The 24380-nt window shown below is 44.2% G+C and overlaps 1 protein-coding gene across 1 annotated transcript in view; it reads right to left on the bottom strand.

Annotated features, from left to right (window-relative positions):
• AFF3 (AF4/FMR2 family member 3) overlaps positions 1 to 24380 on the bottom strand; it is a 582836-nt gene that overhangs the window by 468260 nt on the left and 90196 nt on the right. Inside the window, exons 2-5 of the mRNA XM_027554698.1 lie at positions 14546 to 14620; positions 12192 to 12312; positions 10804 to 11116; positions 10295 to 10677 (exon numbers count right to left, since the gene is read on the bottom strand). Coding sequence (XP_027410499.1) covers positions 10295 to 10677; positions 10804 to 11116; positions 12192 to 12312; positions 14546 to 14620 — 892 coding nt within the window. The remainder of the gene's footprint in view (positions 1 to 10294; positions 10678 to 10803; positions 11117 to 12191; positions 12313 to 14545; positions 14621 to 24380) is intronic.

Consider the following 24380-nt stretch of genomic DNA (forward strand, 5'->3'; position numbering starts at 1 on the left):
TACTTCAACAGAAAAATGAGTAAAGGACATGAACAGAAGATTCACAAAAGATTATATATGAGATGCTCTTGTTCATTTTGGAATTGTAAACTAGTTGTCTAAGAATTTTTTCTTGGGAAATATTATATCAACACAAAATTTATTTATTAGGCTGCTCATTGCAGAATAATTTACAATAATTTAAAAAACCCCAAAAACAGCTTCAGTGCCCAGGAAAAGGATGATATAAATAAATTGTGGTACCTCCACAGGATAAAGCCACTGAAGAAGTCTCCCAACCAAATGAGATGCAAAAGAACAAGCATCAGATGCTGTCAAAGACTGTTCAATGACATAGCACCCTGTTGAGGTACGTTAGAAAAATGAATGGGATGATGACCAAATCTAACAGCTGCATCCCAATTCCAGACAGGAGGAAGTACAGGAAAAGCCCAGAAGGATCCATACCAAATGTAAGTTGTGATTTTTTTTCCAGATTGTGGGATTACAAGGGATTTTTTTTTTCTCCTTTGTTTTCTTAATGTCATCCAAGTTTTTACGGTGGAGACACGCTATTTGTAAAATCTTTGCTGATCTTTACACTAAAACTTCTGGAAAGAGTTATCTATATGCAATGTCTCTCATTCCTCTGCTTGATTCTCTCTTCAAACCAAACAGGCTTTGGCCCCAAAACCTTTCTTCCATGTTACTAAATCCAGTACCAGCAGAATCGACCCTGGTGATCATTCTCTCCCCATCTCGACACCCTCTCGCCTTGTGGCTTTTGGACAGCACGTTGTTGTCTTCCAACCTACTCACTCTTTTCTGTCTCCTTTACAGCTTCCTTTTACCCATCAACCCCTTGCCCCCAGACTGCACCAGCACTCAGCTCTGCTCTTCAGCCACGCTCAACCTCTGGGAGACCGTCCAGCCTCAAGGCATTCGATACCACATGTTTGTGGAAAACTCCCAAATCTCTATCTGTGGCCCAGATGCAGATTTTCTTCTCTACTAAACTCCAGAATTGTCACTCCAATCTGGGTGCCTACTTATTACCTCCACGTAGATGTCTAATAGACATCTCACACTCAAAAAACCCATCCTGCTGCCAAGTCGCTTCAGTCGTATCCGACTCTGCGCGACCCCATAGACAGCAGCACACCAGGCTCCCGCATCCCTGGGATTCTCCAGGCAAGAACACTGGAGTGGGTTGCCATTTCCTTCTCCAATGCATGAAAGTGAAAAGTGAAAGTGAAGTCGCTCAGTCGTGTCCAACTCTTAGCGACCCCATGGACTGGAGCCTACCAGGCTCCTCCATCCATGGGATCTTCCAGGCAAGAGTACTGGAGTGGGTTGCCATTGCACTTCTGCTATCCCCCTCAAACCCTGCTTCCCATATAGCTTTCCCCATCTCACTTGACAGCAACTTCCTTTCGGCTGCTCAGGTCAAAATCTGACCTCTGTTCCTCTCCATCTGTCATCCGAGCCATTAGAAAACCTTCCTGACTCTCCTTCCGTGTGGATCGAGTCCAACTTCATTGTGTTTGCCACCACCTGGAACTCACTGCTATCATTGCTCCCCTGGATCAGGGCAGCAGTCTGCCAGCAGAGTTTCTATTCCTGCCTGGGTACAGTCTGCTCTTGACACGATGGCAAGACTGATCTTCAGACGACCTAAGTCAGATCCTGTAACACCTAAGTGAGATCACGACATCTGTGCTCAAACTCCACCAATGGCTCCCCATTCTCACTCACTGTCCTTACTGTGGCTGAGAGGGCTCAGCTGGTGGGCTTGCCCTCCGGTCTTCTTCCTCCCCTTGCACTCGGGGGCAGCATAGGCCTTGCTGCTATTCCAGGGTGAGGGTCTCTATCCTACCCTACCTGACACCCTCTCAAGCCGTCTTCCTGGCAGACTCCCTCACTTTCTTCTTGCTCAAATCTCCCTCACTCACTGAGGACTGTCCTAACCGCTCTTTCTAACGCTGCAACCCAGTCCCGACCCGACATCACATGCACCCCCGCCCCTTCCTCTGCTCTGCTTTTTTCTTTTTCCCTAATACGTACCACCACTTACAAAAGGTTAAAAAGGAGTGATTAAAACAGGCCATGATGAAGCAAAGAAAGCCACTCTGAAAATTCACACTTAAATGGACTTGATATCTATTAGGAAAAGGTGGCATGATGCTGCAAGGAGTACTGTCCAGAGGGACATGGTGAGGATTTAACCTACAGGAGTTAATAGTTTAAAAAAAAAAAAAGGAAAAGAAAACAAACAAAAAAAACAGAACTGAAATAGATCACCACCAAAGTTCCAGGAAGCAAATCTAAAGCCAAGAAGCCCAAGTGACAGGTTGATTTGCAGGTCCACATAGGAAGGGCGAGAGTATCCAAAGATGGGGCGGCCTCCCTGGAGGCTGTGAGCTGCCTCTAGGCTGTGGAGCTGGAACACAGACGGGAGGAACCTGTACAGAGCTGTCAAGGGAGGAGCCGGATACACCACGGAGGTTTGGAGAAGACGTTCCATCACCAAGGCTCTCTGTGAGATTTTCAAGACTTCTGAGAATTAAAGGGAGAAGGGAGGGGCTGATACATTGCTGAATGTGTACACCTTTCTATTTTTTACTGTTTATCCTCCTGGTCACACATGAACACTTGATTCTCATGGCAGAAAGTGTGACGGTGTGGGTGCTGCCCTGCGCCCCCAGCACCCTCAGTGCCCTGCTTGTTCCCACGTCTCACATCACGTGGCTGGAGACCCGAAGAATCACAAACACAGCCCACCCCGTGCCCTGCCCCCAAGCCAGGACTTCTGCTCATGGAAATCAGACAAAGGAGAACAGGGAGAAAGAGGCCAAGCACATACACAGCACCCCTGGCAGAGGCCCGGCCTGCTTGGGCTTTTGTTTCCAAGGCCTGCATATAGCTCCGTGGTTTATTTCACTTGGGCTGTGTTTACATACATCAGTAAATATGGTTCCCATTGCCCTTCGGCACAGCGGCTATAAATTACTTGTTGGAAGCATCAGCCTCCTTTCTTCCCATAAAAGGCTCAGAAAAAATGACCAGGGCCCCAAAGAGAGGAGGTCAGTGGTTGGAAGGGAGTGACTTCCTTCACCCACGTCCTTACATTAATCAACTGATTCAACAAATATCTAACTGAGCCAGGCACTGTCAGGGGTGCTTCCATAAACAAAGCAGTCAAAACAAAACAGAAATCCTTCCCCTCACAAGGCACTCCAAATCTACTGAGCTTCATCCACCTCATCTCAATTTCCAGATTCTGAGCTCTCAAACCATCTAGGGGTGAGCACATCAGAAAAGACATGTGAAGCAGCCAGAGCTACTATGACCACGTATAATAATAACTGTAGCTGGTTTTGTTACTGTGGATATTTTGAGTGTTTACCAGGTGCCCACCCCTGTTCTAAGCACTTACATCACTAAGCACTTACATTATCAAGCAGTCATAAAAATGCTATCAATGGGCACTGTTGCATTCAACTGTGATCCTCACAGTTTTAAATTTTAGATGGAAATAGGGTCTTGGCAAAGGTAACTGAGTTCAAGTGAGGCCATCTGGGCGGGCTCTAAGCCAAAGTGACTGATGGCCTTACCATGGGAGGAAAATGGGACAGATGCAGGTAAGGCGAGGAAAGACACCCTGAGAACACAAGGAAGAGATTGCCATCTACAAGTCAAGGAGAAGAAGCCTGGAGCAACACCCGCTTCACAAGCCTCCAAGGAAACCAACTCTGCTGACGCCTTGATTTCAGGCTTCCAGCCTCCAGAACTGTGAGACAATACATTTCTGCTGATCTAAGCCAACCAATTTGTGAAAGTGTCTGCTGGTCCTGAAGCCCGAACTGGGTCAGAACAGAAAACTGCCATGTTCCGGGGTGGCCGGCAGGCCACTGGTCCCCTGCGCAGCCCCGGATGGAGTGTGTAAACAGCAGGATATCACTAATGCAGCTTCCTCACGTGGGTGAGTGATGCTACCGCTCAGCTCAATTAAACACGCTGTTTAATACTCTATGCCTGCAAAGAGATCTGTTTCAATGAGTCATTCTAAATATGTGCTCCCTGAACATTTTAATGTCTCTTCTCAGCCCCAGTCTTGTTGATTTTGTATTTCATGGAACTGGAAGTAAAACTCAAGAATGATTTGGTCCACGGCAGATAATAATAGCTCAGAAAAACCGAAAACATAGACTGAGAAATTCCATGCCAGATTCAGCAATAAACTCTCAGGACGGGGCTAAGCGTTAAATAAGGGAGACTTGCGTCACTCAGGCTTTGCCGTATTAATCCAGGATAATCTCAGTCTTCACGACTGCAGAGACTTTTAACAAATAAACACAAAAGAAATTGCAGGATTTCATATTTCTTTCTCCTCCCACCTCTTGTCATGGAGCCACTACACCTCCAACTCACATACAAGCAGAACCACTTTCAATAACACCCTCATTTTTATATTTTGCTAGCTTTTGTTGTTTCAGGGGCATTTTAAACGAGAAAAATGTAGCCAGTAATTTTTGAACGCCTACCATGATATCACCATGCTAAGCACGTTACAGACTTTATCTCATCTACCCTCTGGTAACTCTGTCGAGCAGATACGATCAATCTCTCCACTCCACAAGAATGGAAATGGAGGGGAAGTTAAAGCCCTGGCTCCTGGTCACATGGCTAACAAGTGTTAGAACCAGGATGGAAACCTGGTCCTTGTGGGTGTCCAGAGACCTGGTCATTTCACTGAGCCCCGTGCCAGCCCAGTGTCCAAAGGCCTGCACGTGATTTCTGCCCAAGAGAGGATGCAATACATAAGAAGAGGCTTTCCTCCCTGGACTGTGCAGGATGGAGGAGATGCTCGACCACACAGCATCTTTGCAAGTGACTCCCAACTCCCAGTCTTCAGGCTCTCAGTCCCAGGTGTGGAGTAACACCCCCAAGGTTGCCATTTAAGGGAAAACAGACCCGTCATCTGTCCAGATGACATCTGGGACAGGAAGCTTTATGAGAACTGATAAAATATATGGGGAAAATAAAGTGGCTTGCCACCCGCCTCTACCCATGTCCTGCCTGCAACGCCTCCATCACTGGGAGTAGCTTCCCACCGCATGGCTGGAAAACTCTATAATATGAATCTAGAGAAGCCAGAGGGGAAGGGGGATGGGAAAAGATACCTGTACCTTCCCCCAGCAGGTCACATTTTAATATGCTTTCTCCACCATTTTCAATATAAGATTAGAGCAACTGAAGTCATTTTAAAGTGACTGAGTGCTTTACCTTTTAGGGTAAATGTAAGAGTACCAAAACAGGCTGGCTGAACATAAGAGTACCGAAAACTACAGAAGCATTTCCACTTGCCAGCCTCTGCTGTGACCTTCAGGACGACCCACCTGTAAGACGGAAAACAAGCGCTTGTGTCCCACCGTATCTGAGATCAAATTTGTGAGTCTCCACTTCTGAGTCTAAGCGGTACCAGTTCTCTGAGACTTCCCGAGAGAAAAGAGGATGCAAGAAGCACAGAGTATAACCACTGATGCTGTTGCTAGGCCACACTGTGGGCGGATGGAGGCTGTCGTGACAGGCAGGATGAGGCCAAAACAGTGGGACCACAGGCTGGCCACACACCCTCTTTCCATCAGGGAGCAATCAGAGAGCATCCTTTGATTTGAGAACATTAAGCAGCTCAGATGTAATTAAGAAATTTAGCCTGGTATGAATATGTAATGTACACACTGCTTTGCAGACGCCTTCTTCCTCCGACAGGCTGGTGCCGACTTTCATTTGGAAGAAATCCATTTTCATACAAAGGTAACCGAGATGAACAGGATGTAGGAAGCCTACCTCATTCATCTTCTGTGAACTTTAAAGAAAAAAATCAGTTAATTGCTTTTCTAGGAAGCTGTTTCATGAAATCAAGGTGCTTTATCTTTCTGCTCTTATTTGTGGTATAAATGGTGATTTTAAAATGCCCGTCATGAAAATGCTATGATTAATCAATACATCTTAAGAGATTTAATGACTTCTTTTAAAAACAGAAATCTGATCAACCAAAAACGGTCAATGTGTTCTTGTAGATGAATTATCAACCACTAAGAAAACTCCAAACATACAGCCTACTAAATGATATTCAAATATAGGTGTCTCTTTCCCTGGGGAGGGGCAGTAGTCATGGGTTTCCTGACTTTGCAAACGCGTTCTTTTCCCAGCCACTCAAGCCCTCTGCAAGACTGGGTTAGTTACTGCCATTTTTTAAATTAATAGCAAACAGAAACTAAAACATGAATATTTTAGAATGCCACCGCTGAAGCTGTAGCGTGCCAAACAAACTGATTTCATAGACCAAGGCTCATATTTTGTCTCCACTGCACTACATATTAGTCTTTTTTATAGCACTGCCCAATTTTTTTTTGCCTACAGCACCTAGGATAAAAATACGTATTTTTTAATTCTACCAACTAATATGAAGCACATATGAAGCATATAATATGAAGCACACTAATATGAAGACTAATATGAAGCACACTTTTCCAATCTGAAATTATCTTTTTAGATAATTTCACCTCTTATTTCAAATAGCAGTGTCTTATTAGCCCATGAGCCGAAGACAGGCACTGTGAAACTAATCAAGCATAAGCTTCAGGGGCTCTGGAGCCAAGGTTCCTCCCAACGTCCCAAGAGGAGCCCCAACAATGTGTTTTTGTAAATATTTCAAGTGTAAAATATTTTCCTATGCTTTTTTTCCTAAACAGGACCCCAAGACAGTATAAATATTAGGTCTCACAACCTATATTTGCCCCCTCTAGGTTAACAGTAAATTACATTTTACATGTTAAGGGCAAAATACTAATTGTGTATGTGTGTGCATGAGACAAAAAATAATTCACTTCCACCAGAAGAGTCAGTGCGCCCTGCCTTAGAGCACTCCAATATGCCTGCTTCAGCCATTCCTCAAAGCTCCTGGCTCCTACCGCACAGGAGTCACCCTTCCAAGTGGCACCCCCGGGAGGGCTCACTTAATGAGGGGTAGCATCAGGAGTGAAAGTCTTGGCTATAACAACAAAAATATGTTTTTCATTAAACACAAAACTGAGCTGGGAACAGCCAGCCAAGAGGCAGGTGTATCGGTGAAGGAAGTCCCTTGAGGTCTCTCACTTCCACATCAAACTGCACTGAAATTTCTCTACACTAATTACCTATTATTGAAGATGAAAGAATGGTAACAAATAATTCACCACGGCAGCAGATAGGGTGCACATGTCGGAAAGAAGGAAGAATTTACCAAGTGTAAAATCAGACAAGAGAGATTCTCAAGTTCTCCATTTTTAAAAACAACAAAGAATTTTTTCCACTCTAAGGATTATGAAGGTAAGGGAATTTTCCTAGGGCTAGAAGCCCGATTTTAAATTTAGTTTGGATTATAAGTGAGAGAAATGGCAAATTAAAAGTGAAGTGCTAGAGTCTCCTTAATTTCTTGGAGGCAGAGATCATGTTTTAAATTTTTTTTTTAATCTTTCACACCACATTCCACCTAGCTATTGATTTGCTTTTCTTATGAGGATCAGCCCTTCCCAGTACCATACGTATAGTTGTATTTTCACTTCCCTGGTTTTCATGTCATTTTTGCCCAATGCTTCTTTTGAGTCTCCAAATTCTTCACAGCGTCTTAAGTCTTGCTCTACAGCTAACATCTTGAAAAAGTGTAGTCAAATAACACAAGGTCCCTTCTGGTCATCTCCTGTGTCAATTTTCCTAAGAAACATATGCTCTATCTCAGTGAAAAGAACATCAGTACTACTGAAAGGACATTTCCACAGAGCTGGTATCTGTATAAAAAAATACAGAGGCATTAACATTTATTAAATGGCTTACCACCCTGTTTTATTCCTTCCAAAAAATAACAGCAAATATACCTTCAAATCCAACTAGTTGATATAATTCTTCAGTTTCTATTATGACTGTGCCTTTCTAGAAATGTCTTATAAATATTGAATGATATGTCTACAAAGGGTATTTTTTAAACTCTTGGGGGTACTGTAAAGAAACAAACCAACCAACAAACCCTTTGAGCTTGAAGGACAGGAAGTGGAACATTCACTTTTAGGTACCACCCTGCTGCCCATGGGAAAGAGTTGTGTTATTACAATAGCAGACTGACTGAACACATAAGCGTTACATGATCCAAATTACCACAGTGCCCCTAATATGCAAAATGACCATAATGGCCCTAATATGCAAAGCTTTTTGCTAAAATAAAGACTGCATGTACTCTCCCCCACCAAACAAACAAAAAACCCCATCAAATTTAACTTTGTTCTACAAACAACATTACCTCTTTTCCTCAATGCATGATTGACCTCTTTGAAATATACCTTGGAGAAAGTTCAATGTCATTCCATGTGGGGGGAATGAAATACTTCTCTTATACAAGTTCTCATTTCTCTCCGTCTGCATCTCTGTCTCAAGCATGTCCCTCTTTCTGTGATTATCAACACTTGCACAGGGTGTCATTCTCAATCTGGAGTCTGAGACGGGCATCATGGAAGCGTCCACGTGAGCAAGGACATACCCAAAGCCCAGTGAAAACTGGAGAGTTGTCCACATAAGGCTGCCCTGGTTGTCAGAAACAGACTTTCCACCAGAGCTTTACCAAGCTCATTAGGTTCCAAAGTAAATAAATTGTTACCCAATAAATTTTAAGTTTCTTTGGTGCATAAAAAAAATCATTGTAACAAGGAATCACTGGGAATTAAAATTATGAAGGGATTCCTGGTGATTATGGTCACCTCTGTTCAAAAATAAGTCAGGCGTCCTTGGCTGGTACAGACCATTTATTTGATGAGGATAAGAAAAATCAAAGAGCTGGATGAATTTAATTTTGTCAGCAGGTATCTAGGTATGTTTCCTACAAACGTTTAGAAATGTGAATGCTTACAGAAGTTACATTTTGCTTCCATTAATTCCTAATAAACACTTTTTGGGATCCATCATAAACAAATAATCAAAAGAAGTCATTGGTATGCATGTCACTTAATTTCCTCATGAGAACCTGTGTAAACATCTCAGAGTAATAAATGTGTCTTCTTTAAGGGGAATACATTGATCTCTCAGTAGGTACCTGGTGCTTTCTGAGATGAGAAATCAGAAATGCATAGAAGAGCTGACAGTGGCTGAGTCTTGTCGGACCCACGGTGAAAAATATCAAATCATCTGTTTCATTTGGTTACTAGATCAAGTTAAGATACAAAGAATATTTTGGCTGTCACTGTTGTTCCATCTTTCGAAAAGAATACGTCAAAAAAAAAAAAAAAAACAACTCCATGAAGAGTTCCTAAGTATATTGTTCTTGAGCTTACACTGTATTTTAGTAAGTATACCATATCACAGCAAAACAAACAAACAAAAATGTACAGTCATATTTCTTCATGTGATCTTGGCAACTGTCATCTATTTGGAATAGAATACGAGATGTGATTTTCTCAAACAGAACCTCATCTTCCACCCAGATTTACTGTTCAGGTGACTAGCCGCAGCCTCTTTGCTAACTCTGTGATTGGGATTTACTTGTTTTAAAGTCTAATATTCCATATATTCATCCTATATATTTTGTAATGCAATGAAAAAGCACTCTAGAGTAAACTCAACATGCAAACCAGAAGATCCTGAACTAAAAGATTTCACTCTCTTCATATAACCTAACATCATTTTCATAGGACAAGGAGAATTCTCACTTAACATCAATGAATCCAGATCTCAGATATTATAATATAGATAGGACACCTGAAACTTTTGAATAATCACCATGTTCAATACTGAATCACTTAACAATTACTTTAGAAGACATGATGAGGTCTACCTTGTGAAGTTTTTCCTGGAACATTTCAAAACTGTCAAAAATGTTGAATTTCTTTCTGAACTCTTTTACATACAAATTAACCTCTTTACATACTAAAAGCTTTGACATACTTTTTTCCCACATACAAAATCTCTGACAACACTGCCTTGTTACACACACACACACACACACACACACCCCTTGAACTATATTACTCCAAGGCATTCCTTCCTGAACGAGCTGACACACCACAGCTGCATATGCTGGTACTTAAAAATATTCTTATTATAATCAATTTGAGATTTTAAGAGTCATTATGGCTGCATATACCCTTCTGTACTGATGGCTACAAATCCCACCACGTGACATTAGTCACACATCAAAATAAACAAACAAGGAGTGAAATTCAGAACTGTCAGGTCAGCACTCGGAACAACTCAAGATGCGTGTACATGGTATGGAGAAAAGACTCACCTCTCCTTGTTTGGGGATGCTGAACTTGGAGAGCTTGGCCTTGGCTCTGGCTGACTCTGACTTGGTGGCCGGGACACCCCTGTACAAGCAGTGCACGCCAGTCTCTGCAGACGACTTTAGCTTCGGAGACTCATCGGGCGCCTGATCTTGGCCATCCATGGGCCGCACATAGGCAGTAGGCTTCTGCTGGACAAGGCTGGGTTTCGAAGCCAGGGAGGGAGGAAAGTTCTGCACGCAGTGGCCATTGCCACTGTGCTTGGCTCCCATAGCAGGGGGCCTGTCCTGGGTCTGAAGACCCACCTCGACATTGCACACCTGTTTGGTCCGCGGCTGCTGTCTGCCAACGCCATCGCCAAGCAAGGTCCTGAGAGTGCCCTGTTGTGCTGAGTTGGAAGAAGAAGAAGAGGAAGATGAGGAGGAGGGGCTTGACACACTGGGGCTGGGATTTTTACTACGATTTTCTGGGTGAGCAGATCTGTTCAGATCAAGCGTTCTGTGTCCGTGCTTACTTGCTCTCTGTTGGCCATCGGACGGCGGGTGCCCAGCCTTCTGCCAGCCCATGGCACCCCGCTTACTCTGCTGCCCAGGGACGGCTGCTGGGGTGGAGGATGTGGTGCTGCAGACGGATGCTGGCTGAGTCTGGGCTCTTGAATCTGCCACAAAATGTTCATCAATCTTGGTCACGGGAGCCTGAGGAACCCCAGGTTTGGGAACACCCACAAGATGACTCTGGTTTGATCGATCCGTGAGAAAGTCTTTCATTTCATCGTAATTGCCTAAAGTGTTCTGGAGCCGGTTGGAGAGCTCATCCCCCTTGTTAGTCTAGAGAGAGAACACAACACCCACACTTCAGTTAGAGCTCACAGAAACACAGGGGGATGATGGAAGGAGAGGCACCCTTATCACTGAAAGAGACAGACCCGCCACATTCAGAATGGGAACAGGAAGATTTGATCAGACTCAGTGTTTCTGAAGACATCTGTCTACTCTCAGCATCTCACCAGAGCTGGACCACTGCTACCAGCCTCAGCATGCACAAAAAATGCACAAATGAAGCGTCTCTCCTTGGTCTTGTGCCGCAGCCAAGGAAACTAGGAAATTTACTATCGCCATGTCACCAAATGGTCTGGACTAAGGTTTTCCTTAAAAGTGGATTTCCTTTTCCTTTCTTTATTTCATTCCACTGTAAGTTTTCCTTGAAAGTCCAGATTGGGCTCAAATTGTTTTGCTTCCAATGTCTAAATAAAGAATTATTCTCATCAGAAACCCAGAGGGACAGACAGAAGAAGCCAGAGAGTACAGCACCGTGTCTGTCACCCAGCCAGTGGTCCCGGGGCAGCAGGCTAAGGGGGCACCATGGCACTCAATCTCCTCTAAGTCCCCGGCCTGAACTATGCTCACTTCCAAGCAGCCTGAGAAATGAGTGAAATCTGGGAAGAGAATTTCATTTTGGAAGCGAGGTTATACTTCTGGCCTTCAGCAGAAATAAGAAACAATTCAACAGTTCTTTTCTTATGAACCATATCAAGTACCCTGCTCCTAGGATAAGCTACGTGCGACAAAGACGGGACCCAACCTCTTTTTAGTGTTTGTTTCCTAACAGTTTAGAAAACATAACAAACAGCCCTGACTTTGCAAATCAGTGCAGAGATGAAGTCAATTATGGATAAAAACCATAGCACGCAGACGTCCATCTTCAATAAAAGTTGTATTTCACTGAGGGACCAGCCAGCAAAGATACGTGAAAGAGACACCAAAATTTGTCGGGGGGGACCCCATATTTAGGGGTTGAGCTGTCTCAAGTTGGGTTGGCCAGCTCCTGTTGTCAAAACTGCCATCCCATGGGGTTAAGCAAGAGGAAAGAGGGGGTGAAGAAGAACACGTGGAAACCATTTACCTTGTAGGGTTCACTAAAGAGGGAGTAACTCGAATTAAACGTGCCATCGTCCTGCTGAGCTTCCTGGTTTCTTCTTTCTCGTTCTTTCCTCCGTAACACGTTTCTATCCGGTTCGTAGACACTGCATAAGGGAGAAAGGAAAGAGGATAACCCCACACACACACACAAATTAAACGTAATGCCCAGTGTAACATTCACCTGAGTGCAGAGGCCTGGTTCACAGGGAAATGATGATGGTGAAGGTGAGCAAGGACCAGATGAAGGCCAGTCTAATCAAGCAGTACAGCGAGGGTGTTTTAGAATTCCATTCTTCAGGAGGGAAAAAAATCTTCAGGACAAGTTGCAACCAGTACTAGACCTCTCTCCTAATATGTGAAAGAGGGAGTACCTACACAACTTTGTCAGAAGACTGAAAATAATCTTAAAGCAGATGGTAATTACTGCAATGTGTAAACAGAAATTATGAGTGTATTTCCTCTTATGACATAGCCCCAGAATGTTATATTGGAATGTGTCTGCTCTTTTCTTTCTCCCCTGCCTTTTTTTTGCACGGCTGTGTTTCTGTAGTGATTCTTTCATTAACTAGATCCCCAAAGAGCTGTTAAAACTCCATGCTGCAGTGGTTTTCACGGTTATGAGCCTTCTTCTGATCTCTGCTAATCAGTCAAGTCGTCAAACCCCTCCCGAATCCATCCTTCCTTCTGATATATTTGACACGATCACTCTTCCTCACCATGAAAAATGTGCAAAGAGGAAGGGATGCAGGCAACGACAGAGAGGACGGAAATTGAATCATGGTGTGTCATCAAGGAACTCGGGCTTTTTGTGCAAGAAAATTAATATCTATTCCCTCAAGATGTAATTACGAAGTGACCAGAAACCTGATAACTAGACAGACTAAGGAAAAAAAAAATAGTGTTCCTTCCTCTTAGTAAGGGGAAAATAAAGGGGCTAATTCAACTAATAATAAGGAAGTGACTCGTTAAGTGATGGAAGGAAACAGACTTGTTTTTTCAGCTCAGTAGACAGAGAAATCTGGCCCCCATGTAGACAACAGAACTACCCATTGTAAGGCACTGCCACGCCCTCCAAACGAGCGCTCTGTGCTTTTCCAGCAGTTAGTTTAAGTCACCTTGTCATCATTTTGCTCAGATCTCCTTCTCAGTCTAGGAGACACAGGCTGGAGTTGGGAGCCAGGACGGCCACCTCCTGACCACGATCCTGCCATAAACCAGTGATGTGATGACAGAAAAGCCATGCCATCGCTCTCTCTGCAGCCCTCATGATAAAACAGTACCCTCATGGTACTGTCACAAGGTTTGAACGTGAAGGAAATCTCCAAAAAGGGCTTTGTAATAGCTTCGGGTGCCCAAAATCCAATGTACTGCTATCAAATGTTGTTATAATAAGAGGATTCAAGGGTTCAAAGAAACTTAAAAAAATAAGTGAGGTTTGGGGTATTTTTTTAGCTTAATTGCTATCTCGAGTAAAAGAGCATATGCATGTCATGTTGCTGTAAAGGACGTAAATAAAACGATCATAAAATAAATATTGCTTATCCTCCCAGCTCTGCCCGTGAGACCAGGATGTATTTTAAATTTGCTGTCAAAGGGGTGATGTTCAATGTGCTTCTGGCAAGACTTCGAGAGCACCTAAGGCATTTCATTTAAATTTCAGATCAGGGAAGGTTAAAATACCCAGAACATGTAGCCTATTAGCATTTTAATTCATCCTTAGTACATTACCCAAAGTTATTCAGTTTGGGAGTCTAAGAAGTGACCTTCACGTAAGGGAGGCTGGGACCCTAGTCTTCCCCATCGTGAGGCTCACCACTCCAACCCTGTAGTTACTGGGAACTCCCCAGAGTGGCTTTGGTGACAGTGACTGGCATAAGGGAGGCACGAGATGGGAATGACACTCATTCACAGAACCAGGAGAGAGAACGATTGTTCTGCCCAGAGTGCAGACTCCTGGGCCTGACTTTTGTGAACATACCATGGAGTTCTGCGGGAGGCTGGGGACACACGCTCATGCTGTGGATGGGCACAAAGCGGGCTGGGGCCAAGAGAGGCACTGCAGCTTTACACTGAACTGGCTCATTTCCGGACCAGCATTGGCACTCAGAAACACACGCCTGCGTCACATGCACACATCCACGGGTGAAGCGCCTACTGTGTGCCCCCCATGCACAGAGATTCCCACAGACATGCTTGCTGTCTTCAGCCAACTCAGGCTAACCAAACACACAAGACTGGTGGGATGCATGAAGTGGACTGATGTAACACAGAGCAGGCAGGTGGTCATTCAGGATGATTCCCCGGGCTTCTGAGAAGCCCCCATACCCAGTATGATACCTCCTGCATCTGCTGGCTGATGACTGAAACTCCACAACTAGAGAGTCATTCCTCTGGTTTAGGATGTCTTCACCCCTGTAAGAAATGCAGACACCACAAGAAGGGAAAACACTTTACACCTGATCAGCCCTTGGCGCCTAAGTGTGCATGCGTTTGTCAGCTTTTCCCCAGAGGCCAGGGGGTAAGGACACAGGACATCACGGCCCAAGGGGGAGTCCAAACAGGACTTGTGATGCAATGAAAAGGTCAGGAACAGGTAGAGTATAGCAATGAAGATACAGAAGTTACATTCCAAGGGACTTCCCTGGCAGTACAATGGTTAAGAATCCGCCTTGCAATGCATTTGATCCCTGGTTGCTGAACTAAGATCCCACATGTCACAGAGCAAGGAAGCCCATGTGCCACAACTAGAGGGTCCACACACTGCCATGAAAGACTCCACACGACGCAATGAAGATCCCGTGTGCTGCAACGAAGACCCGACGCAGCCAAATATACGAATATTTTTTTAAAAAATTACTAGAAGTGGGATTTGACATTACGCTAGCATAAAAAATGCTGGAGAGGATGTGGACAAAAGGGAACCCTCTTACAACATTGGTGGGAATGCAAACTAGTAGAGCAACTATGGAGAACAGTATCAGATCAGATCAGATCAATCGCTCAGTCATGTCCGACTCTTGCGACCCCATGAATCGCAGCACGCCAGGCCTCCCTGTCCATCACCAACTCCTGGAGTTGACTCAGACTCACGTCCATCGAGTCAGTGATGCCATCCAGCCATCTCATCCTATGTCGTCCCCTTCTCCTCCTGCTCCCAATCCCTCCCAGCATCAGAGTCTATTCCAATGAGTCAACTCTTCCCATGAGATGGCCAAAGTACTAGAGTTTCAGCTTTAGCATCATTCATTCCAAAGAAATCCCAAAGGGCTGATCTCCTTCAGAATGGACTGGCTGGATCTCCTTGAAGTCCAAGGGACTTTCAAGAGTCTTCTCCAACACCACAGTTCAAAAGCATCAATTCTTCGGCGCTCAGCCTTATTCACAGTCCAACTCTCGCATCCATACATGACCACAGGAAAAACCATAGCCTTGACTAGACAGACCTTTGTTGGCAAAGTAATGTCTCTGCTTTTCAATATGCTATCTAGGTTGGTCATAACTTTCCTTCCAAGGAGTAAGTGTCTTTTAATTTCATGGCTGCAATCACCATCTGCAGTGATTTTGGAGCCCAGAAAAATAAAGTCTGACACTGTTTCCACTGTTTCCCCAGCTATTTCCCATGAAGTGGTGGGACCAGATGCCATGATCTTCGTTTTCTGAATGTTGAGCTTTAAGCCAACTTTTTCACTCTCCACTTTCACTTTCATCAAGAGGCTTTTTAGTTCCTCTTCATTTTCTGCCATAAGGGTGGTGTCATCTGCATATCTGAGGTTATTGATAATCTCCCAGAAACCTTGATTCCAGCTTGTGTTTCTTCCAGTCCAGCGTTTCTCATGATGTACTCTGCATATAAGTTAAATAAACAGGGTGACAATATACAGCCTTGACGTACTCCTTTTCCTATTTGGAACCAGTCTGTTGTTCCATGTCCAGTTCTAACTGTTGCTTCCTGACCTGCATATAGGTTTCTAAACAGGCAGATCAGGTGGTCTGGTATTCCCATCTCTTGAAGAATTTTCCACAGTTTATTATGATCCACACAGTCAAAGGCTTTGGCATAGTCAATAAAGCAGAAATAGATGTTTTTCTGGAACTCTCTTGCTTTTTCCATGATCCAGCAGATGTTGGCAATTTGATCTCTGGTTCCTCTGCCTTTTCTAAAACCAGCTTGAACATCAGGAATTTCACGGTTCACATATTGCTAAAGCCTGGCTTGGAGAATTTTTTTTTTTTTTTTTTTGGCTTGGAGAATTTTGAGCATTACTTTACTAGCGTGTGAGATAAGTGCAATTGTGTGATAGTTTGAGCATTCTTTGGCCTTGCCTTTCTTTGGGATTGGAATGCAAACTGACCTTTTCCAATCTTGTGGCCACTGCTGAGTTTTCCAAATTTACTGGCATATTGAGTGCAGCACTTTCACAGCATCATCTTTCAGGATTTGGAATAGCTCAACTGGAATTCCATCACCTCCACTAGCTTTGTTGGTAGTGATGCTTTCTAAGGCCCACTTGACCTCACATTCCAGGATGTCTGGCTCTAGTCAGTGATCACACCATCGTGATTATCTGGGTCATGAAGATATTTTTTTGTACAGTTCTTCTGTGTATTCTTGCCATTTCTTCTTAATATCTTCTGCTTCTGTTAGGTCCATACCATATCTGTCCTTTATCAAGCCCATCTTTGCATGAAATGTTCCTTTGGTATCTCTAATTTTCTTGAAGAGCTCTCTAGTCTTTCCCATTCTGTTGTTTTCCTCTATTTCTTTGCATTGATCGCTGAGGAAGGCTTTCTTATCTCTTCTTGCTATTCTTTGGAATTCTGCATTCAGATGTTTATATCTTTCCTTTTCTCCTTTGCTTTTCGCTTCTCTTCTTTCACAAGCTATTTGTAAGGCCTCCCCAGACAGCCATTTTGCTTTTTTGCATTTCTTTTCCATGGGAATGGTCTTGATCCCTGTCTCCTATACAATGTCACGAACCTCATTCCATAGTTCATCAGGCACTCTATCTATCAGATCTAGGCCCTTAAATCTATTTCTCACTTCCACTGTATAATCATAAGGGATTTGATTTAGGTCATACCTGAATGGTCTAATGGTTTTCCCTACTTTCCTCAATTTCAGTCTGAATTTGGCACTAAGGAGTTCATGATCTGAGCCACAGTCAGCTCCCGGTCTTGTTTTTGCTGACTGTATAGAGCTTCTCCACCTTTGGCTGCAAAAAATATAATCAATCTGATTTCGGTGTTGACCATCTGGTGATGTCCATGTATAGAGTCTTCTCTTGTGTTGTTGGAAGAGGATGTTTGTTATGACCAGTGCATTTTCTTGGCAAAACGCTATTAGTCTTTGCCCTGTTTCATTCCATATTCCAAGGCCAAATTTGCCTGTTACTCCAGGTGTTTCTTGACTTCCTACTTTTGCATTCCAGTCCCCTATAATGAAAAGGACATCCTTTTTGGGTGTTAGTTCTAAAAGGTCTTGTAGGTCTTCATAGAACCGTTCAACTTCAGCTTCTTCAGAGTTACTGGTTGGGGCATAGACTTGGATTACTGTGATATTGAATGGTTTGCCTTGGAAACAAACAGAGATCATTCCGTCGTTTTTGAGATTGCATCCAAGTACTGCATTTCAGACTCTTTTGTTGACCATGATGGCTACTCCATTTCTTCTGAGGGATTCCTGCCCGCAGTAGTAGATATAATGGTCATCTGAGTTAAATTCACCCATTCCAGTCCATTTCAGTTCACTGATTCCTAGAATGTCGACATTCACTCTTGCCATCTCTTGTTTGACCACTTCCAATTTGCCTTGATTCATGGACCTAACATTCCAGGTTCCTATGCAATATTGCTCTTTACAGCATCGGACCTTGCTTCTATCACCAGTCACATCCACAGCTGGAGAACAGTATGGAGATTCCTTAAAAAACTGGAAATAGAACTGCCATGCTGCCAAGTCGTTTCAGTCGTGTCCGACTCTGTGTGACCCCATGGACTGCAGCTTTCTCCGTTCGTGGGATTCTCCAGGCAACAACACTGGAGTGGGTTGCCATTTCCTTCTCCAATGCATGAAAGTGGAAAGTGAAGTCACTCAGTCGTGTCTGACTCTTAGTGACACCATGGACTGCAGCCTACCAGGCTTCTCCATCCATGGGATTTTCCAAGCAAGAGTACTGGAGTGGGTTGCCATTGCCTTCTCCCATATGACCCAGCAATCCCACTGCTAGGCATACACACTGAGGAAACCAGAACTGAAAGAGACATGTGTACCCCAATGTTCATTGCAGCACTGTTTATAATAGCCAGGACATGGAAGCAACCTAGATGTCCATCAGCAGATGAATGGATAAGAAAGCTGTGGTACATATACACAATGGAGTATTACTCAGCCATTAAAAAGAATACATTTGAATCAGTTCTAATGAAGTGGATTAAACTGGAGCCTATTATACAGAGTGAAGTAAGCCAGACAGAAAAACACCAATACAGTACACTAATGCATATATATGGAATTTAGAAAGATGGTAATGATAACCCTGTATGTAAGACAGCAAAAGAGACACAGATGTATAGAACAGCCTTTTGGACTCTGTGGGAGAGGAGTTGGGTGGGATGGTTTGGGAGAATGGCACTGAAACATGTATATTATCATATGTGAAACATATTGCCAGTCCAGGTTCAATGCATGAGACAGGGTGCTCAGGGCCAGTGCACTGGGATGACCCAGAGGGATGGGATGGGGAGGGAGGTGGGAGGGGGGTTCAGGATGAGGAACACATGTACACCCATGGCGGATGCATGTCAATGTATGGCAAAACCACTACAGTATTGTAAAGTAATTAGCCTCCAAAAAATTAATTAATTAATTAATTTAAAAAAAATTCCTAGAAGGGGGATTTGATGTTTGGCTAGCATTAAAAAAAAAAAAAAGATACTTAAAAAAAAATGAACCTACCTATTCTGCAGTGTGACTTGGACATTTAAGAAAAAGGCATTAAAGGGACTTCCCTAGTGGTCCAGTGGCTAAGACTCCGCACTCCCAGTGCAGGGAGGCCAGGTTCAATCCCTGGTCAGGGAACTAGATCTTGCAGTCCACAATGAAGAGTCTGAATGCTGAAACTAAAGATGCAGCAAAATAAATTAATTTTTTAAAAAAGAAAGAGGCATTAGGATACAAGCCACATCGATGAAGCAGGTATCCGACTGGCTGCATTTCTGGGGTCAAGGGTCACTCCCAAATATGGAGAAGAGGGAGTTAAGGCACTGCACTCCTCCTTAGGCAGACCTGCCTTGTTCCCAAACACGCTGAAGCGTAAAGATAACCAAATACACCACAGATGCAGACTGCCACTGGCTCACCTTCTCTAACGAGGTCCCGCAGGCATGCCCAGCCTCTGGCTTTCCTACAAGGAGGACTGAATACCCTCAGGACCTCCTCCACATAAGCCACTAACACAAAGACACTGGCCACCTTTCGTGGGACACCATGACGTACCCTCCACGCCATCAGATGAAACCAGAATGACCCAAGATGACATCTCCCGCTCCCCGAGAGGAGGGCGATGGAAGCCTCACAAGGGAGGCAATCCTTGTCGGCTGCCTTCCCTCGGGTTTCTCTTCTCCACCTGGGGAGGGAAGCACTGCTTCCACTGATCATTCAGCATCTCCTACCAGGAACCCACCCTCTCCTCCCTTATCCTGAACTGGAACCACAACCCACTCGCCACCGACAGAGAGCGGAAGTCATCAGAATGGAAAGTCTGGAGCTGCCAGCCCTCACCTCTCCCTAAGCGTCTGAACTTTTCTCTCCTCTACTGACACTCAGTGTTCCGACTCACAGACAGTACCTTCCCAATGGTGAATCCACCATTCCTCTAATCACAAGTCTGGGAAGGTTCTCGCAACCCCAGAGAGCACATTGCTTTTGATGTCACACCATTAAAATTCAACCCTCTTCCCCACTCTGCCATCTAGCAACACTAGGGTCGGGCCCTTTGCTTTTCAAGCAAAGGAACCTTCCTCCCACATGCCAAAAGTCAGGTCAGCTTCCCTGGGGATAGTCATAGAGAATTTCGATTCTTGGGGTGTCAATATAGAAACTCAGTAAGAGCCTCATGGTATGTGTTACGTCTCTTTGTTCCCAGCAGATAGTAAAATCTCTCATCTGTAATGTGGTTTCTTGTTTCTCTGACATTGACAAGAATCGTACTCCTCCAATGTATGCCACCAAATGTATTTATTTATTTTGCATGGAAGTAAAGGCAGTCAACTGCTATGATACTATTTACTATTTATTGCAAATGTATATCATTCCCACAAAATGAGGCTTTTTAATCAACTTCTTCTAAAAGATTTACTTATTAAAAAAAAAAAACAGTCAATGAAAAATGCTGTTAAAAACGTATCTGATAATTTCCCTTATATTTGTTTTTAATCTGTAAATTGAAGGATTTTGTAGGGCTCTGATCAAAGCCAATTGTGCTGCTTAAGGAGGAAAAGATGCCCCAATATGACATTATCATTTCCAAAATTAATGTATTCTCGATTACATGGTGACAGCATGGAACTAAGTAGCAGTAATACCTTCAAGCCTCAGGCTTCTACCTTCCGCTGAGCTCAAAGCATTTCACATATATATCCTTTCACCCTTACAATGTCCCTTGGAGAAAGACAGGGATGGAAGATATTCCTAGGTTCACTTTTTTAAAGATGGAGGAACTTAGGATAAGAGTTTGAATGTCTAAACAGTGTCATGAAGAAGACACCATGTGGAAGCACCTATGTCCAAAGCACTTTCTTCAGGTCCATCCAGGGAAGGGGACCTAAGAACCAGGAAGCGGCCACATATCCTACCCACTGGTGTCTGCAAGCCCAGGGTCGAGCAGTTGTAAACATAAGCAGCAGCAAAGCAAAGCAGGGCAATGAAACAAAGGGCAGCTATTTTCTCCTTCAGACAGTAGTTAAAGGACCCCTTCTGGGCAGAGAATATTGACATCCTGTGATTGGGACACTTGAGAATGAGCCAGGATCGCTTCCTGCAAGAGATCTCCTTCGAGCTGGGTATTAAAGGAGCAGATGGAAGAGAGGGAAGGGAAGAGGAAGGACCAAGAAGTAGAAGACCCACAAATAATGAGAAAGTGGCCTTTGACAGTATTTGGAGGAGGTGACATTTGCCTTCACCACACCATCTTTAACCAGATGGAATTCCACATTCAAAGTTTCATTTATTTGCTTTGCTCCACTGCTAAGCCACCTCATCCTAAATAAGTTTATTTGATCTCTTCCTGAAACCAGGCCTGGTTGGGAGTGAATAAGTGAAGGGTGGGTGTAGGGGAGAATGAATGAACACCCAGACTCACTAGCCCTTTCTTTACAGTTGCATCAGGGCCTTCCTTGACCAGCTGGACCACAGAGGAGACAGTCTTATCTATCCGAGGATGTGGACAGTCCTGGAATATGGGGCGGCTAACCAGCCCCCAAGGGGTGGGCTAGAGGCACGGGTCAACAGGAAGAAGAGGTACCAAGCAAAAGGGGAAGGATGTTCCGCAGACATGCTCCTGCTCTTCAGAGCAGCAACATCAGCAACTGTGTGTAATTAGGAAATGAAATCAAGCTCCAAAATTATAACAATTGCTTTAAATTTAATGAGTCTAATTAACAGCTCTTGTTATTTATAAAACAAATATTAAAAGATCAGTAATCCTTCCTTAAATCAGAGAAAAGCAAGGTTGTTGAAGTTTACTTGCAAAATCCTTTCTTAGTCTGCAGTCAGAGCTGGTGGCTGCTGCTGCTACTGTTAAGTCACTTCAGTCGTGACTTAACCCCACAGATAGCAGCCCACCATGCTCCCCCGTCCCTGGGATTCTCCAGGCAAGAACACTGGAGTGGGTTGCCATTTCCTTCTCCAACGCATGAAAGTGAAAAGTGAAAAGTGAAAGTGAAGTCTCTCAGTCGTGTCCGACTCTTCGCAACCCCATGGACTGAAGCCCACTAGGCTTCTCCGTCCATGGGATTTTCCAAGCAAGAGTACTGGAGTGGGGTGCCATTGCCTTCTCCAAGAGCTGGTGGACTGAAGGGCAGAAAGGTGGTCAGGGAGTGGGTAGGTGATAAAGGCAAGTTAGGCAGAAAAGATGTGGCTGGAGACAGAGACGGGTAAGGAAGCAAGGATCCTCCCAAATGGGGTACAGGAAGGCCCTGAGCTGTTGTAGCTGCTGTGGTGTTGGTGGTGATTCTGACAGTTGTGGCTGTAATGGTGATGACTGTGATGATGGTGATTGTGATGGTGGTTATGGTGACGGTAGTGATAGTGGTGATGGTGCTGCTGATGATGGTGGTGATGGTATGGATGGTGATTGATCATGATGATGGTGACGGTGGTGATAGTGGTGATGGTGCTGATGATGATGGTGGTGATGGTATGGATGGTGACTGATCGTGATGATGGTGATGGTGGTGATGGTGGTGATGGTGCTGATGATGATGGTGGTGATGGTATGGATGGTGACTGATCGTGATGATGGTGATGGTGGTGATGGTATGGATGGTGACTGATCGTGACGATGGTGGTGGTGGTGATGGTGGTGATGGTATGGATGGTGATTGATCATGATGATGGTGGTGGTGGTGATAGTGGTGATGGTGCTGATGGTGATGGTGGTGATGGTATGGATGGTGATTGATCGTGATGATGGTGACGGTGGTGATGGTATGGATGGTGATCGTGATGATGGTGGTGATGGTATGGATGGTGATTGACCGTGACGATGGTGACGGTGGTGGTGATGGTAATGATGATGGTGACTGCGATGGTAACGGTGGTGACAGAGACTATGATGGTGATGACTGTGATGATGGTGGGGACCGACCGGTGGTGATGACTGTGATGCTGATGAATGTGGTGGTAGTGATGGTGGTGATTCTGATGGTAATGATCATGATGGTGGTGATGGTGATGGCAATGACGGTGGTGACTGCAAAGGTGATGGTGGGGATAGTGGTGACTCTAATGGCAATGACTGTGATGGTAATGATGGTGGTGACTGATGGTGATGGCTGTGATGGTGGCAGTAGGCGGGGGTAGTGATTAAAGACCTCCTGGGGAATGAGGACTGGCCAATAGTGCATACTGTGAACCCTAACACTGAAGAACACTCCTATGACCCTGCTCACTAATTCTGGGCTTTCCACTTTGAGTCATTGAATCCCAGTTCCCATCCCTGTTCACCCTACCTTCCCCCTACAATTCTATGCCTGACCCACCATGAGCTCTGTAACTATAAGCATCAACCCCACGATTATTTCCACCACGGACATTTTGAAAAGGTGAGCTCAACCTTACTTGTGTGTTTCTGACCACAAAGGCTGTCTCAATCTTAATTCAATCTTGGAACTCAGAAAATTTACAAATCTCTGCTTTAGGGCTGCCAGCCTGTTCTATGAGAAGGGGAAGAGAATTAGGGCTAGTCTGTGCCATAATCTCTTCTGCACCACAGCTTTTGTGAAACTAGAAAATTGAAGAGAATCAGAACGTAACGAACACCCACAGAAAAATTTAGCTAGTAAATATTTAAAAAAAAACTAGCCTTTTGGGATGACCTGTACCATCATCTCAGACCCATTAGGCCCAGATTAAATTTTGCTAATACCAATTCCCCTTTATTACTCTATGCAGCCACTGTAGGAAGGACTTCACATGCATTATTTCATTTCATAGTCTTTAGAACCCGAAGAGAATTCTCCATCCACCCACGAAGAAACAAGAGGCTCAATACCCATAGCCAGCGAGCGACAATGCCTGGGTCTGAAGCCAGGCAGTCTGGCACCAGAGACTGACTTCTTCGACTCAGCTTGCGTGGCTCCCCAGGGAACTTACTCACTGACAGACTTTGACAAATGGTGCCCCCATCTTTTGTTAGTAAATGTCAGGCAGAAGGGTGTTCATTTTCAGATCGTGACAATTTCAGTTCATTCTTCCAAGATCTGCTAAGCCCCCTTGGTGGATATGCCTGAACCATAAAAATTCTTCTAAAGCCTATAAAATAGAACTGGGATAAGCAATTCAAATGAGTCAGCACTAGCAATTAACTAATACTCCAGCTGATGAATTCTGTACAGCGAGCTCCTTGAGAATTACACAATACCACAGTGAGTGTGTTTTCTAACGGGGCCAGCA

The sequence above is a fragment of the Bos indicus x Bos taurus genome, chromosome 11 (assembly GCF_003369695.1).
Source record: "Bos indicus x Bos taurus breed Angus x Brahman F1 hybrid chromosome 11, Bos_hybrid_MaternalHap_v2.0, whole genome shotgun sequence".
NCBI lineage: Eukaryota > Metazoa > Chordata > Mammalia > Artiodactyla > Bovidae > Bos > Bos indicus x Bos taurus.